The sequence below is a fragment of the Somniosus microcephalus genome, chromosome 2 (genome assembly GCF_052327205.1).
Source record: "Somniosus microcephalus isolate GS21.2 chromosome 2, FLI_Smic_1.0, whole genome shotgun sequence".
Taxonomy (NCBI): Eukaryota; Metazoa; Chordata; class Chondrichthyes; order Squaliformes; family Somniosidae; genus Somniosus; species Somniosus microcephalus.
Genome location: NC_140988.1, coordinates 75,088,931 through 75,107,501, shown reverse-complemented (window position 1 = coordinate 75,107,501; position 18,571 = coordinate 75,088,931). Strand labels below are relative to the sequence as shown.

The following is an 18,571-nucleotide window of genomic DNA, read 5'->3' as shown; positions in this document are numbered from 1 at the left end:
CCCAGGACTCGGGAAATCCAGCAGCTAAATGGAGGTGGGTGCAGCCGGATCCAGCAGGTAAGCACTTTTTATAGCACTGCTTGTGGGCCAGGAGGAGGCGTGCTCCCCCGGCCCCTCAAGCAAACCTTCTGCCACGGTCTGCCAACCACCCCCTCTTCAAATTCGCGATGATTTCCAGCCCCCCTCCCTTCCGATTGCCAGTCCGACCCACCCTCGTGAACCCCACAATGTTTACCAGTCCCCTTCCCTCCCAATTGTCAGTTCAACACCCCACACCTCCAACCACTTGACAGAAGACAGTAGTTATAAGGACTGATGGAAGTGGCCAGCAGGACCTCAATGAGGCTGTTGCCCACAGACTTGGTAAGCCTTCTTGATACAATTTGTATTGTTGAATGTTTTGCATTGATGAAGATCCTTTATTGTACTGTCCTATGAGAATGAACGGTCCCCAGCTCCAGCCTTCTACCGCTTTACGTCCTGCCCGGCAGCCAACCAGCCTGTCAATGGGGCTGACTGTCAGGCCGGAAACAGAGTTAAAAAATGATGATGAGGTCCTGCCGTGACATTCGGCAGAACCTCCGCGATCCCAGCATTTGATGAACGTCCCCCCTGAAACATGCTCCCCCATTTCCTCTCCGCCTCCCTGTAAATATGCTTCTATTTATAAAGCCAAGGATCCATATGCTTTTTTTAGCAGCCTTCTCAACATTTCCTGTCACCATCAGAGATTTGTGTACATCCACCCCCAGGTCTCCTTGTTCCTGCACCCCATTTAAAGTTGTTCCATTTAGTTAATACTTCCTGTCCTAATTCTTCCTACTTATATGCTCCACTTCACACTTCTGCGTTAAACCCGGCAGCTAAAGGGAGGTGAGGACAGTTGTGTGGAAGAGGTAAGTGCCTTTCCAGCACTGCTAGTGGGCCAAGAGGAGCAGGAGTGCTAACTTCCAGCGATCAGACCCCAATCCCCTCAATCAGACCACAATCCCCGTGATCAGACCCTCACCCCCGTGCTCAGACACCCACCCCCGTGATCAGACCCCCCCCGCGATCGGACCCCCACCCCCGCGATCAGACCCCCACACCTGCGATTAGACCCCCCCCACGATCAGACCCTCACCTCCGCAATCAGACCCTCACCCCCGCGATCAGACCCCCACACCTGCGATTAGAACCCCCCCACGATCAGACCCTCACCCCCGCAATCAGACCCTCACACCCGCGATCAGACCCTCATCCCCGCAATCAGACACTCAGACCGTGATCAGACCCACCCCGCGATCAGATCCTCACCCCCGCAATCAGACCCTCACCCTGGCGATCGGACACCCACCCCCGCGATCAGAATCCCACACCTGCGATTAGACCCCCCCCGCGATCAGACCCTCATCCCCGCAATCAGACCCTCACACCCGCGATCAGACCCTCATCCCCGCAATCAGACACTCAGACCGTGATCAGACCCACCCCGCGATCAGACTCTCACCCCCGCAATCAGACCCTCACCCCCATGATCAGACCCCCAACCCCGCGATCAGACCCCCACACCTGCGATTAGACCCCCCCCGCGATCAGACCCTCACCCCCGCAATCAGACCCTCACCCCCGCGATCAGACCCCCACACCTGCGATTAGAATCCCCCCGCGATCAGACCCTCACCCCCGCAATCAGACCCTCACCCCCGCGATCAGACCCCCACCCCCGCGATCAGACCCCCACACCTGTGATTAGACCCATCCCACGATCAGACCCTCACCCCCGCAATCAGACCTTCACCCCGGCGATCGGACCCCCACCCCCGCGATCAGACCCTCATCCCCACAATCAGACAGTCAGACCGTGATCAGAACCTCACTCTGGCGATCGGACCCCCACCCGCACGATCAGACCCTCCCCCAGCGCTCAGACTCTCACCCCGCGATCAAAACCTCACCCCCACGATCAGACCCCCACCTCCGCGATCAGACCCCCAGCCCTGCGATCGGACCCCCACCTCCGTGATCAGATGCTCACACTCGCGATCGGACCCCCAGCCCCGCGATCGCACCCTCACCCCCGCAATCAAACCTGCACCCCAGCGATCAGACCCCCAGCCCCGCGATCGGACCCCCACCTCCGCGATCAGACCCTCACACTTGCGATTGGACCCCCAGCCCCGCGATCGCACCCTCACCCCCGCAATCAAACCCTCACCCCAGCGATCAGACCCCCACCTCCGCGATCAGACGCACACCCCTGCGATCGGACCCTGACCCCCGTGATCAGAACCTCCCTCACGTTCAGATCCTCAGCCCCGCGATCAGACACTCACCCCCACGATTGGACCCTCACCCTCACGATCGGACCCTCACGATCGGACCCCCACCCCCGCAATCGGACCCCCATCCCCCGCGATCGGACCCTCACCACCGCGATTGGACCCTCGCCCCTGCGATAGGACCTCCACCCTCGCGATCGGACCCCCACCCTCGTAATCGGACCCCCAGCCCCGTGATCGGACCCTCACCCCCGCGATCGGACCCCAAGCCCCCGCGATCGGAACCCCCCCTCCACGATCGGACCCTCACCCCCGCGATCGAACCCTCACCTACGGAATCAGACCCCCCTCCACAATCGGACCCTCACCCCCGCGATCGGACCCTCACCCACGGGATCAGACCCAACTCCACGATCGGACCCTCACCCCCGCGATCAGACCCCCCAACACGATCAGACCCACACCATCGTGATCGGACCCCCACCCCCACGATCGGACCCCCGCCCCCCGCGTTCGGACCCTCACCCCCGCGATCGGACCCTCACCCTCGCGATGAGAACGTCGCCCCCGCGATCGGACACTCACCCCCGCGATCGGACCCCCTACCCCCACGACTGGACCCCCTGCCCCGCGATCAGACCCCCAACCCCGCGATCAGACCCTCACCCCCGCGATCATACCCCACTCCGCGATCGGACCCACACCCTCGCGATCGCACCCTCACCCCCGCAATCAAACCCTCACCCCAGAGATCAGTCCCCACCTCTGCGATCAGATGCACACCCCTGCGGTCGGACTTTCACCCCCACGATCAGACCCACCTCCGCGATCAGACCCTCACCACCGCGATCAGACCGCCCCCCGTGATCAGACCCCCCTCCGCGATCAGACATTCACCCCCGCGAACAGACCCTCACCCCCGCGATCGGACCCCACACCCCGCGATCGGACCACCACCCCCCGCGATCGGACCCTCACCCCCACAATCGGACCCTCACCCCTGCGATCAGACCCTCACCCCCACGATCAGACCCCACAACACGATCAGACACTCGCCCTCGCGATCGGACCCCCGCCCCCGCGATTGGACCCCCACCCCCCGCGATCGGACCCTCACCCCCGCGATCAGACCCCCACCCTCACAATCAGACCCTCACCCTTGCAATCGGACCCTCACCCCCGCGATCGGACCCTCACCCCCGCGATCGGACCCTCACCCCCGCGATCGGACCCTCACCCACGGGATCAGACCCCCCTCCATGATCGGACCCTCATCCCTGCGATCGGACCCTCACCCCCACGATCAGACCCCCACCCCCGCGATCGGACGCTCACCACCGTGATCAGACCCCCCCCGCGATCATGCCCCACCCCTGCGATCGGACCCTCACCCCCACGATGAGAACGTTGCCCCCGCTATTGGACACTCACCCCCGCGATCGGACCCCCTACCCCCGCGACCGGACCCCCTGCCTCGCGATCAGACTCCCAACCCCGCGTTCAGACCCTCACCCCCGCGATCGGACCCCCTACCCCCGCGACCGGACCCCCTGCCCCGTGATCAGACCCCCAACCCCGCGATCAGTCCCTCACCCACGTGATCGGACCCCCCTTCGCGATCATACCCCGCTCCGCGATCGGACCCCCACCCCCGTGATCAGACCCTCACACCCCGCGATCGGACCCTCACACCCGTGATCGGACCCTCACACCCCGCGATCGGACCCTCAGCCCCACAATCAGACTCTCACCCCCCGCGATCGGACCCTCACACCCGTGATCGGACCCTCAGCCCCACAATCAGACTCTCACCCCCCGCGATCGGACCCACACCCCTGCGATCAGACCCTCACCCACGCGATCGGACCCCCACCCCCCCGCGATCGGACCCTCAGCCCCGCGATCGGACCCCAGCCCTGCGATCGGACCCCAAGCCCCGCGATCGGACCCCCACCCCTGCGATCAGACCCTCACCCATGCGATCGGACCCCCACCCCCCGCGATCGGACCCTCAGCCCCGCGATCGGACCCCCAGCACTGCGATCGGACCCTTACCCCCGCGATCGGACCCCCAGCCCTGCGTTCGGACCCTTACCCCCGCGATCGGACCCCCAGCCCCGTGATCGGACCCTTACCCCCGCGATCGGACCCCAAGCCCCGCGATCAGACCCTCACCACCGCGATCGGACTCCCCTCCACGATCGGACCCTCACCCCCACAATCGGACCCTCACCCACGGGATCAGACCCCCTCCACAATCGGACCCTCATCCCTGCGATCGGACCCCCTACTCCTGCGACCGGACCCCCTCCCCCATGATCAGACACCCAACCCCGCGATCAGGACCCCACCCCCGCGAGTGGACCCCCACACCCGCGATCGGACCCTCAGCCCCCGCGATCAGACCCCCACCCCCGCGATTGGACCCCCACCCCCGTGATCAGACCCGCATCCCCCGCGATCGGACCCTCACACCCGCGGTCAGAATCTCACCCACGCGATCAGATCCTCCCCCGCGATCAGACCCTCCCCCACTATCAGACCCTCACCCCTGCGATCAGACCCTCACCCCCGCGATTGGACCCTCACCCCTGCGATCGGACACTCACCTCCGCGATCGGACCCTCACCCCCCGCAGTCAGAACATCACCCCCGCGATCAGACCCTCACCCCCACGATCAGACCCCCAACTCTGCTATCAGACCCTCACCCCCGCGATCAGACCCTCCCCCCGTGATCAGACCCCCACCCCCGCGATCGGACCCTCACCCCTGCGATCGGACACTCACCTCCGCGATCGGACCCCCACCTCCGCGATCAGACCCTCACCCCCGCGATCAGACCCTCACCCCCCGCGGTCAGACCCTCACCCCTGCGATCGGACCCTCACCTCCGCGATCAGACCCTCACCCCTGCGATCGGACCCTCACCCCCCCGCGGTCAGAACATCACCCCCGCGATCAGACCCTCACCCCCGCGATCAGACCCTCACCCCCACGATCAGACCCTCACCCCCGCGATCAGACCCTCCCCCCGTGATCAGACCCTCACCCCCGCGATCAGACCCTCACCCCCCGCGGTCAGACCCTCACCCCTGCGATCGGACCCTCAGCCCCCGCGATCAGACCCTCAGCCCCCGCGATCAGACCCCCACCCCCGCGATTGGACCCCCACCCCCGTGATCAGACCCGCATCCCCCGCGATCGGACCCTCACACCCGCGGTCAGAATCTCACCCACGCGATCAGATCCTCCCCCGCGATCAGACCCTCCCCCACTATCAGACCCTCACCCCTGCGATCAGACCCTCACCCCCGCGATTGGACCCTCACCCCTGCGATCGGACACTCACCTCCGCGATCGGACCCTCACCCCCCGCAGTCAGAACATCACCCCCGCGATCAGACCCTCACCCCCACGATCAGACCCCCAACTCTGCTATCAGACCCTCACCCCCGCGATCAGACCCTCCCCCCGTGATCAGACCCCCACCCCCGCGATCGGACCCTCACCCCTGCGATCGGACACTCACCTCCGCGATCGGACCCCCACCTCCGCGATCAGACCCTCACCCCCGCGATCAGACCCTCACCCCCCGCGGTCAGACCCTCACCCCTGCGATCGGACCCTCACCTCCGCGATCAGACCCTCACCCCTGCGATCGGACCCTCACCCCCCCGCGGTCAGAACATCACCCCCGCGATCAGACCCTCACCCCCGCGATCAGACCCTCACCCCCACGATCAGACCCTCACCCCCGCGATCAGACCCTCCCCCCGTGATCAGACCCTCACCCCCGCGATCAGACCCTCACCCCCCGCGGTCAGACCCTCACCCCTGCGATCGGACCCTCACCTCCGCGATCAGACCCTCACCCCTGCGATCGGACCCTCACCCCCCCGCGGTCAGAACATCACCCCCGCGATCAGACCCTCACCCCCGCGATCAGACCCTCACCCCCACGATCAGACCCTCACCCCCGCGATCAGACCCTCCCCCCGTGATCAGACCCTCACCCCCGCGATCAGACCCCCAACTCCGCTATCAGACCCTCACCCTCGCAATCAGACACCTACCCACACGATCAGATCCTCCCCCACGTTCCGACCCCCCCAGCAGTCGGACCCCTACCCCCGCGATCAGACCCCCATCCCCTCGAGCGGACGCCCACCCCCGCGATCAGACACTCACCCCTGCGACCGGACCCCCTCCCCCGCGATCAGACCCTCAACCCCGCGATCAGACCCTCACTCCCACAATCAGACCCTCACCCCCGCGAACGGACCCCCACCCCCGCGATCGGACCCCCACCCCCGCGCTTGGACCCTCAGACAAAAGGTAAATCGCGCTTGACTAATCTACTGGAATTTTTTGAGGATGTAACTGGTAAAATAGATATGGGAGAACCAGTGGATGTGGTGTATCTGGACTTTCAGAAGGCTTTCGATAAGGTCCCGCATAAGAGACTGACGTGTAAAGTTAAGGCACATGGGATTGGGGGTAAGGTATTGACTTGGATAGAGAACTGGTTGGCAGACAGAAAGCAAAGAGTTGGAATAAACGTTTTTTTTTCCGAGTGGCAGGCAGTGACTAGTGGGGTGCCGCAGGGATCGGTCCTTGGACACCAGCGATTCACAATATAAATGATCTTGACAAGGGAACTAGATGTAATATCTCCAAGTTTGCAGACGACACAAAGCTGGGTGGGCGTGTGTGCTGTGAGGAGGATGCTGAGAAACTCCAGGATGATTTGGACAGGTTGGGTGATTGGGCAGAAGCATGGCAGATGCAATATAACGTGGATAAATGCGAGGTTATCCACTTTGGTGTCAAAAACAGGAAGGCAGATTATTATCTGAATGGCAATAGATTGGGAGAAGGGGAAGTGCAATGAGACCTGGGTGTCCTTGTGCACCAGTCGCTGAAGGTAAGCATGCAGGTGCAGCAGGCGGTTAAGAAGGCAAATGGTATGTTGGCCTTCGTAGCGAGAGGGTTTGAGTACAGGAACAAGGATGTCTTACTGCAGTTGTACAGGGCCTTGGTGAGACCACATCTTGAGTATTGTGTGCAGTTTTGGTCGCCTTATCTGAGGAAGGATGGTCTTGTCATGGAAGGAGTTCAGCGAAGATTCACCAGGCTGATACCTGGGATGGCAAAATGATGTATGAGGAGAGATTGGGTCGATTGGGCTTATACTTGCTGGAATTTAGAAGAATGAGAGGGGATCTCATTTAAACTTATAAAATTCTGACAGGACTGGACAGACTAGATGCAGGAAGGATGTTCCCGATGGCTGGGGAGTCCAGAACCAGGGGTCACAGTCTAAGGATAAGGGGTAAGCCATTTAGGACAGAAATGAGGAGGAATTTCTTCACCCAGAGAGTGGTGAGCCTGTGGAATTCCCTACCACACAAGACAGTTGAGGCCAATTCATTAAGTATATTCAAGAAGGATTTAGATATATTTCTTAAGGCTAAAGGGATCAAGGGATATGGGGAGAAGGCAGGGACAGGGTACTGAATTTGAATGATCAGCCATGATCGCATTGAATGGCGGCGCAGGTTCGAGGGGCCGAATGGCCTACTCCTGCTCCTATCTTCGATGTTTCTATGTTTCACCCCGCGATCAGACTCTAACCACTGCGATCGGATCCCCCCCATGATCGGACCTTCACCCCCAACGATCGGACCCTCACCCGCACTATCGGACCCTCACCCCCGCGATCAGACCCTCACCCCCGCGATCAGACACCCGCCCCCGCGATCAGACTCTCACCCCCACGATCAGAACCCCACCCCCGTGATCAGACCCTCACCCCCGCGATCGGACCCTCACCCCCACGATCGGACCCTCAACCCCGCGATCGGACTCTCACCCCCACGATCAGACCCTCAACCCCGCGATCGGACCCTCACCCCCACGATCAGACCCTCAACCCCGCGATCGGACCCTCACCCCCGCGATCGGACCCTCACCCCCGCGATCGGACCCTCACCCCCGCGATCGGACCCTCACCCCCGTGATCGGACCCTCACCCCCCGCGATCGGACCCTCACCCCCGCGATCGGACCCTTACCCCCGTGATCGGACCCTCACCCCCGTGGTCGGACCCTCACCCCCGCGATCAGAACCTCACCCCCACGATCAGACCCCCGCCCCCGCGATCAGATCCTCACACCCACGATCAAACCCTCCCCGCGATCGGACCCCCACCCCCGTGACACCCGCGTTCAGCCCCCCACCCCCGTGATCAGAACCTCACACCCGTGATCAGCGGCCCAAACTCGTGATCGGACCCTCACCCCCGTGATCATATCCTCACCCCCGCGATCAGACCCTCACCCCTGCGATCAGACCCTCCCCCCCGCGATCAGACCCTCCCCCCCGCGATCAGACCCTCCCCCCCGCGATCTGACCCTCCCCCCACGATCGGACCCTCACCCCCGCGATCTGACCCTCCCCCCACGATCGGACCCTCACCCCCACGATCGGACCCTCACCCCCCGCGATCGGACCCTCACCCCCCGCGATCGGACCCTCACCCCCCGCGATCGGACCCTCACCCCCGCGATCCGACCCTCACCCCCGCGATCCGACCCTCACCCCCGCGATCCGACCCTCACCCCCGCGATCTGACCCTTACCCCCGCGATCCGACCCTTACCCCCGTGATCGGACCCTCACCCCCGCGATCAGAACCTCACCCCCACGATCAGACCCTCACCCCCACGATCAGACCCCCGCCCCCTCGATCAGATCCACACCCACGATCAAACCCTCCCCGCGATCGGACCCCCACCCACGTGATCAGACCCCCACCCCCGTGACACCCGCGTTCAGGCCCCCACCCCCATGATCAGAACCTCACACCCGTGATCAGCGGCCCAAACCCGTGATCAGACCCTCACCCCCGCGGTCAGACCCCTACCCCCACGATCAGAACCCCACCCCCGTGATCATATCCTCACCCCCATGATCAGACCCCCCACGATCAGATCCTCACCCACGCGATCGGACCCCCACCCGTGATCAGATCGTCACCCCCGCGATCAGACCCCCCCGTGATCAGACCCCACCCCCGCAATCCAACCCTCACCTCGCGTTCGGACCCCCACCCCCACCCCCACAATCGGACCCTCAACCCCACGATCAGACACCCCCTGCGATCGGACCCTCGTCCCATGATTGGACCCCCACCCCTGCGATCAAACCCGCATCCCCACGTGGGCATCAATGAGGCGGCCGTGGTGCTGCCCACCTCTTGGTTTGCAACTCCTGGCTTCCCCTTTATCAGGTGTAAAGTGGATGGCTGCTGGTTGAATTTCTCCCCCAAAGTTCCAGATGACAGTCTGCACACAATTTGGCAGCTGCAGAATGCTTTGTCATTGATAGCAGCACGTTACATTTCTAGTAAAGAATAATAAAGTGCAGCTACAGCAATTTGATTCTTTGTGGCATAAACATGTAGGTCTATGAAAGGCGAACAACTCAGCTGCAATGCTACCCTAATCATGATCTGGTTATTTGCAGAAGTTGGACAACTTTATCTAGTCTAAAATGATTTAGCCAGAACTAAAATGAGGTAGTTTTACCAATTAATTAAAAGTGGAGGAGGGTGTTTTTAAACCTGGAGCCACCGAAAGCTGGCCATTTGGGACTTTAACCTGCTCAACTGTGGAAGCAGCAAGGACATGCGCCCAAAGCCCACGCGGTCCTTTTAAGCATTAGGGCATGTCGGGTCCCAATGATGTCATTGGGACTTGACTGCAGGTTTAACTCAACAGCCTGAGCAGGAAGTGGCAGTGAGTTTCCCACCAGGCCAGCCCAGCAAAGAAGTGGATTGGGGATAGACGAAGACCAAAAAGGTAATTAAAAAAAAATACTTTCCTTATGGGGGCAGGAGGGGCTGGACCTGGTCTCAGAGGATGGCTTCCAGGCTGCGGGATTTTCTGCTGCTTCCTGCCGGCTTTGGGTGGGACATTGACAAGTGGGACTTAAATGAGGCCCGGGAGTTAAACTACCGCGGCCTCATTCTGGTGCAGTGGATGTGTTTCTAACTCACAACGCTACTCGCCTGCCGAAAACTGGCCCAGAGGGCTACAGTATTGCAGCACTGTGTGGATACGGGCTTTATAGAATATTGGAATTGCACACTGGGTAGGGACTGAGATTTCTTGAACATTGCTATTATTCTACCAGCTTTTCAACCATCTTCACTGCCTGTTGGCCACAGCCTAGCTCAGATGTGGTTATCAAACTAATAATCTTGGAGTTTGTAACTGAAGAAAGCTTAATCCCATTGTACAGGGAAGTATGCATGCAATATCATGGATAAGCTTTCATGACAGTCATTGACTTCTGTTCTCTCAATGCATAGGTCAGCTCATTATTCAATGCTATCCATATCTGGCCGAACAGATCTAGTGATTGCTTGTCTTTGCATATCAAAGACTCCATTAAAGGTGGTATATTCACTGAAAAGAACATCACTTTTTATGACATTTTCCATTGATGGAGATAAAGAGTGAGCAAGCATCTGAGAAACTCTTATGTAGGCATTGCTATAGGAAGATAACGATTCATTTATCATGATCCAATGTTTGCTTCTGCAGAGGACATCAGAGCATAAAAGCTTTGTGGAGCTTTGCTGGGGAATTGCTATCTTATTCTTTTGGAAAAGTAGGCACGTAAAACTATAATTTTAGTTACTTAAAGGTATCATGCCAAGGAATTCAGTGCAAAATATGGAATTTAGTCAGTTTAATGAACAGAAAATGTTTATTATACAAAGTAATTATATTTTAGCATAGGTTCTTGTGTTAATATATCCTATAGACCACCTGCAGCATTGTGCATTACAAGTATACGTATGGTCTGTGCAGTGCACTACAAATACATCCTTAGTCATCAAAACTAACAGGACCTCTGTTATGAGATGCACATACAATATACAATAGCTAATATATCTTGTCTAGATGTATGAAATAAAAGCATTAAAAAAACAATTTGAGATTAAACGCTAGAGACATTCATTTGCTTCCCTTTCGTCTTCACTTTGGGGACATAATTCATATATTACTACCATCCCAATTGTATGTATTTGATTTCAGAACAGATATTGGTGAACTTCCACACAACTGATATATGCCCATTTATGTGATCCAATATTGAAGCAAAAATTAATACAGATATACAATTTTTATATTTATTTTGACACTAGAACATCTCAATAATGCAATAACTTAAATAAATTATTTTGGCAATTTAAACCTTATATCAAAATTTGACATTGACTGGAATAGTTTGTACTATTTTCTGTCATTTAAAAAATGATAGTGGTATGAACTACAACTCACATTTGATCAATAAAATACTGAGGTACTTAGTTCTGGAAAACACAATTTTAAGTTAAAACAAAACTATCGAAGTGTCTACTCTTTACTATTTAGAAGATATAGAATTTCTTTATAAGTACACACATAATCATACTTAATTTGTATCTCAGTAACATTAAACGTGCATGTGTAAGTATCAGTATCAGAAAGAATGCAGCACATTTTAAATGACCCATCACAACTCCATAAATATGTTATTCTTACAGTAGTAGAAAGATTGTAATGTAGTTTATTCTTCATGAACTCCAAAGCAGCCTGGGTGCTGTACAGCTATATACAACGTTGTTCGGTTATAGTGTACGCATTGTAATTTCATGCTCTCATTCAAATTTGACATAAGTGCATCTGGTTGCTAATCAATTTTCAATCACAGAGCATTTATAATGAAAAATTATGCTTAAGAGATATGGGGAGAGGGTTCAATGATATCTGACATATCTCATACAATGGACACCAGTGGTGGAATGATCATAGATAAGCAGCCCAGTATACCACATTAAAGAAGAGGAAACAGAATGGAAACAATGCTCTTGCATAGAGGTCAACCCGCTTCGCTTCAGTTGGGATGACAGGTTTTGGAGGTGGAGGCTTCTTACTATTTTTTAACTGGAGCTTCCCAAGACCGTTGTTAACTGCTATGGGTTTTCCATAGCAGTCATAGTTAGACAATTCAAAGTCACGTGGCAAGCTTCCAACGATGCTGAAGTCATTGGATCTCAGGTCAGATTTAGAAGTACAAACCTTTTTGCATCTTGTCTCTGCAACCTAGCAAAACACAGAATATAATTGATAATGCTTAGCATCATTGTAATCATCATTATCATAATCGCTAGTACCGCAGGATAACTGTACAATTTACAAATGAAGTATTTTATTTAAATTGCCCTAGTCTGTATGACAGGAAAATAGAGCAGTGGCGCATTACATTGGTATACCAACATGTGGCGCCACAGGGTAGTAGAATACAGCCGACCAATCTCAGCCAGGCTGTTGGGAAAGTAAAGAATAATTCAATTGATTTCTGCATAAACTGCCTGGGACACTCTGACAGCTTCAGCTGTTCCAAAACATTTTGTTTCAAGGACAAGACAGTACCTTCAGGCTTAGCATTTAAAACAAACTGCAAGACTGCAGCCAAAAATTTAGGCCCAGTGCCTTGACAAACGTAATATTAACTTTAATTACTTTGCTTGCAAAGAGATAACGAATAATAAATGATGGATATTATTTGGTCTCCTTGGAGGTGCAATTCCTCTTTTGAGATGCAAAATGTGTTAAGCAGTGTATTTAAAAATATATTGCCATTGTAATAAATTGTAGGAATGCACTATTTTGAACAATGTGTATCATGCCACATTAATATTAAGGAAGCAATTGGAATGTACCTGCAGTAACACTTTTGAGCTACTTAATGATATAAAGCATGCATTTTTCATTAATCCATCTACAGGGGGTGCAATATTGCACGGTAATGGAGCACAGGAGGATACAAACAAAAGCACATTTTTGTAATGAGATCCAGCAGATTCCGATGAATGGCATGAAGAAATTGCAAAATGCCCTTTTCAGGATGCAAAGGTATCCCTCCCTCCCTAATAACTGGAGGGTTGGCCAAGTGTAGGGAAAAATTAAGAGATGTTGTGCAACCATCACACGTAGCAAGAAGTGCACAAAAATCTATCTGAGTTTAAGAAAAAGGCACTGATTGAGATTGTCTTATGGACTGACAGTTTAAACTAACAGTGCAAACCCACAGCATAGTCTAAAGTTAAGTGTTAGGACAGGTGCTCTTGAGGCTCTACAGAGGGAGACATACAGGAGACTATCAAGGCTGATACTTAAACTTAGATCTCCTAATTATTAGTCCTTAGATAGATATGATCATACACTTTGGAGAAACAGAGGTTCAAGGTGATATAATTGGAAAGAGCTAGGAGGACTAGAAGGAATTCCTATACAATATGTAGGCAGAGTCAGGTTAGATGCTAGGAAGTATTTCTTTTCTCAGAGGGTTGTCGCACTCAGGTTCTTAGGAGATGAGGTATACTATAACCATTTAAGAAGGGACTTAACAAGTTTGGGGTTGGAAGGGTTTGGTATGTGTGCCTAGTGATGTGCCATGGGTATCCATAGTCACCTTGAGCTTGTTTGATTGCCTTATAGAATTTGGGATAAATTTTCCTGAACTTGGTTGCAGGTTTTTTTAATCTGCTTTCTATGCCTCCCCAGTAGTTAGTATTATTAGCAGTTGTGGCTGGCAATGCATGAGGTTATACCATCTCTAATGGATAGGGGGAGCAATGATGGGGCTGATGATCTTTTCCCACCTTTCTTCATATAATTGGAGATGAGAGGAAGTCGCAAAAGGCAAAACAATATGACTATACAGCTTCAGAAAAGCAGTTATCAAAAATTTATCAAGCAATGTGCTCAAAATGAAACACTGAATTAAACAATGAACTTTTGTGTGAAGTACAGGAAGCTCACGATTTACCGGCACCTAAATTACCGGAAATCTCTGTTAACCGGCAAAATTCAGGAGTAGGTTCAGGTAAGTTTTACTTCATGTTCGTGGCTGTTCCTGGATCTGTGGCTGTGTAAACGGGGTTCCTGCACTTACAGGGATGCTTGGTCTGTAGCTGGGGTTCCTGCACCTGTTGCTAAGCAACAGGGAAGCCTGGATTTGTTGCTGTGTACGGAGCTCTTGTATCTTTTACTATACCTCTCTGTAATCCGGACTTTTTGATAAACCGGCACCACGCTGGTCCCGTCGGTGCCGGATAAAAAAGAGTTTCCTGCATCATGAGAGCCCATATATAGAAATAGGAAGTTTCAGGTGAAAAAGATACATGTCTAAATGACTGTAAGCACAACCAGAACTGTCATCATACATTTAGGTAGCAATATCATAGAACTGCAGCTAGCAAGTAATGCATATTAGACTGCACCAGCCTAGATGTTAGAGAGACTATGTAGTGGGTTTGCACTGTCAGTCTATAAGACACTCTCAATCAGTACAGACACAAGGGGCAGTAGATAATAGTGATGTCCCACAGAATACAGCCTTTAGTCTTTCAACAGTGGACATAATAGGCATTAAGGGGGAAAAATTGGGTCGCGCCCCTTTGGGGCACTAACTTCGCCAGGGCGCTAGTGCCCCAAGAGGGAGGCGGGGCACTCACACCGCCTCCCTCTTGGGGCGCTACGAGTGATTATCGCGGTGCTACGTGCGGCGCTGCGGCACGTCGCTCCGTGGTACTGCAGGCCTTCCTCCTCTTATTAAAGGGGAGGGGCCTAGCGCAGCGCGACCCGGGGCCCTGCTGGACCACTAGGGATCGGAGTGCCGGCAAAAGAGCCCGGCACTCAAGGAGGCTGGGGACAGCAATGGGGGCAGGTGCTGGCAGGCAGCCAGCAACAAAAATGGCCGCCCGGCACCTCCCCTCTAATTTGCGCCGGCCTGACTGCAGGTAGGCCCCCTTGACCCTGTTGGACATGGCGTCCAGCGGTAAGTCAGGGGGCACTACCGAAGATCGCAACCGGGGAGCCAGCGGGGCGCTGCGCACGGCGATGACGTCATCGCCGGAGGCGCAGCGCCATGGGGCGCCAGCGGTTACTGCCACCGCTAATCTCCCGCTGACTTTTGCGGGAGGCATTAGTGGCGCCATGCCCGGGCGCTAGTTGCTTTGCACCCCGTTAACGTTCTAAGAGGGCGCTAACGGGAGGCGCAAATCAACCAAATTTCCCTCCCTAAAAATGTTAGAGAGAATGGGGTACAGCAAAGCTGGAGGATATGGGCAGGTTGGGGATGGGTGACTAACCTGTTTTCACGATGTGAGTCAGTCATTTAAATATGCTAAACAGGCTACATGCCTCAAATTTTAACACTTTCAGATTTATCTGTTGTGGGCCGGGTTTCCTGGGGCTCAGGAAACCCAGCAGCTGAAGGGAGGTGAGAAACGCCGGATCCAGCAGGTAAGTGCCTTTCCAGCACTGCTGGTGGGCCAGGAGGAGCAGGTGTGCTTTCGCCCGGCTCCTCAACCAAACCTGCTTCCCTCCCCATGATTGGCCTCAACCTCCCACCCAAAGCCCCACCAAACCGCAATCTCCCTCCCCGACCCATGATCTTCCCCCAGACCGACTATCTGTTCAAGAACCACCCCCTCGGGATCTCCTCCCTGACCCACGATATTCCCCCCAACCCATAATCTGTTAAACCCCCCCACAATCTCCCCTCTACCCACTATCTCTCCCCACCGACCTGTGATCTATTCAACTATACCAACCTATGATCTCCCCCACAACTCTCCGTTCCCCAGCAGCTGGCCAGCCTCTCAATCTGGGAAATGGAGAAAAAATATTCAAATGAGGTCCTGCGTTAAATTCGGCATGATCTCCGCATATCCCACATTTCCAGATTGCCTGGCTGGTATGACCTCCCCCCACCTGCCCCATCCCTACAAATATTGACGTCAATATGTCTGTCTAAATAAGGATGGATGTGCTCTAGTAACACAGGGATCAATGCAGTGCAGCGTAGTGTCCAGGTTGCTAATAGCCTCAGAGGGCTGCTTAACGTTTAAATGGCCAGATTTCAAGTGGAGGCTACAGTACAAGCAAGAACGTATATGCCAGCCAATTAATGCCATTCAATACAGGCTGGAAAGAGGTCTGACTGATATTTAAGAATATCAAAACTGAGTGATGTTATTATGGAGCAGATTTCTCCACTGAACACTTGGCAACATCAATGGCATATGCAGTGAAGACATGAAACTATTACGCACATGTAAAAGCATCTTTCATGAATGCCCGCACTGATACTTCAACATTTTAGAGTATAAAGGAGTAATTTTCAAATTTGTGCTCCCTGGTGGCAAAACATTGTGCCTGGAACACGAATTTGTCAGATTACTCCTCAAAATCCAAGAAGTGATAACAGTTAGGAGAAGGAATCCAAACATTCTGAGAACTCATAGAAGTCCAGCAGTCTATGTTTGCAGAGGTCAGTGGCCTAGGTGAGAACTCGGCATAGAGCAGTGGTATGTATACATGCAGCAGTGGTATGTATACATAGAGCAGTGGTATGTATACATAGAGCAGTGGTATGTATACATAGAGCAGTGGTATGTATACATGCAGCAGTGGTATGTATACATGCAGCAGTGGTATGTATATATAGAGCAGTGGTATGTATACATGCAGCAGTGGTATGTATACATGCAGCAGTGGTATGTATACATGCAGCAGTGGTATGTATACATGCAGCAGTGGTATGTATACATAGAGCAGTGGTATGTATACATAGAGCAGTGGTATGTATACATGCAGCAGTGGTATGTATACATGCAGCAGTGGTATGTATACATAGAGCAGTGGTATGTATACATGCAGCGGTGGTATGTATACATAGAGCAGTGGTATGTATACATGCAGCAGTGGTATGTATACATGCAGCAGTGGTATGTATACATGCAGCAGTGGTATGTATACATGCAGCAGTGGTATGTATACATAGAGCAGTGGTATGTATACATGCAGCAGTGGTATGTATACATAGAGCAGTGGTATGTATACATGCAGCGGTGGTATGTATACATGCAGCGGTGGTATGTATACATAGAGCAGTGGTATGTATACATAGAGCAGTGGTATGTATACATAGAGCAGTGGTATGTATACATAGAGCAGTGGTATGTATACATGCAGCAGTGGTATTTATACATGCAGCAGTGGTATGTATACATGCAGCAGTGGTATGTATACATAGAGCAGTGGTATGTATACATGCAGCAGTGGTATGTATACATAGAGCAGTGGTATGTATACATGCAGCGGTGGTATGTATACATGCAGCGGTGGTATGTATACATAGAGCAGTGGTATGTATACATAGAGCAGTGGTATGTATACATAGAGCAGTGGTATGTATACATAGAGCAGTGGTATGTATACATGCAGCAGTGGTATTTATACATGCAGCAGTGGTATGTATACATGCAGCAGTGGTATGTATACATAGAGCAGTGGTATGTATACATGCAGCAGTGGTATGTATACATAGAGCAGTGGTATGTATACATAGAGCAGTGGTATGTATACATAGAGCAGTGGTATGTATACATGCAGCAGTGGTATTTATACATGCAGCAGTGGTATGTATACATGCAGCAGTGGTATGTATACATAGAGCAGTGGTATGTATACATGCAGCAGTGGTATGTATACATAGAGCAGTGGTATGTATACATGCAGCAGCACTAGAACAGGGTGGGAGTTGGCACTCCGGTCAGGGGCAATCCCAGGTTTCTGCATAAGTGACAAGAGATATCCCTGAAAGCATGAAACCCCATGCAACGAGTGCAGCACAGGACATTCTTGACACAGATACAGAGCACTCTGAATCACATGAAATTGAAAGAAAGTTGCAAGGACACCATGCCACATTAGCTCACTTAGCACAAGACTAAAACACATTGGCCCGGATTTTCCGGGGCCTATGATTGCTTACGTACCGTAAGTGCCCCGCAAGTTATGGGTTCCGTGCGCGATGCGCATGCGTGAAAAACCAGAACTTGCAATCTGTCAAGTTTCAGCTTAACAGATCATCTGCATCCCCGGGAAATGGACATCCGCGGGCAGAGAATTGGGCTATTTGCCCAACTACTGCCCAGCGAATGCCCGTGAAACTCTTACGCCTGGTAAAAGCAGGCGTAGGGCCTTCTTTTACCAGTGTAAGAATTAAAAAAAATTATTTAAACATAACAAACCTTTAAAATTAGTTATAGGTTATTTTTAGCCCCTTTAAAACGTTTACATTCATTTTCCCAAAAATTACATTTTGTTTTAAATGTTTAATTTAATTGTATTTTAATTAATTTTGAACATGTAATGATTTATTTTTATTTAACTGGTGTGAA

General features: G+C 53.2%; 1 protein-coding gene across 4 annotated transcripts in view; it reads right to left on the bottom strand.

The window, feature by feature from the left end:
* Window positions 1-11,010: 11,010 nt before the first annotated feature.
* The window catches only part of glrbb (glycine receptor, beta b), a 291,220-nt gene continuing 283,659 nt past the window's right edge, over window positions 11,011-18,571 (bottom strand). For all 4 annotated transcript variants that reach the window (XM_086010490.1, XM_086010459.1, XM_086010470.1 and 1 more), the window contains one exon: window positions 11,011-12,419. In XM_086010490.1, coding sequence (XP_085866616.1) covers window positions 12,123-12,419 — 297 coding nt within the window. In that variant the 3' untranslated portion in view covers window positions 11,011-12,122. The remainder of the gene's footprint in view (window positions 12,420-18,571) is intronic.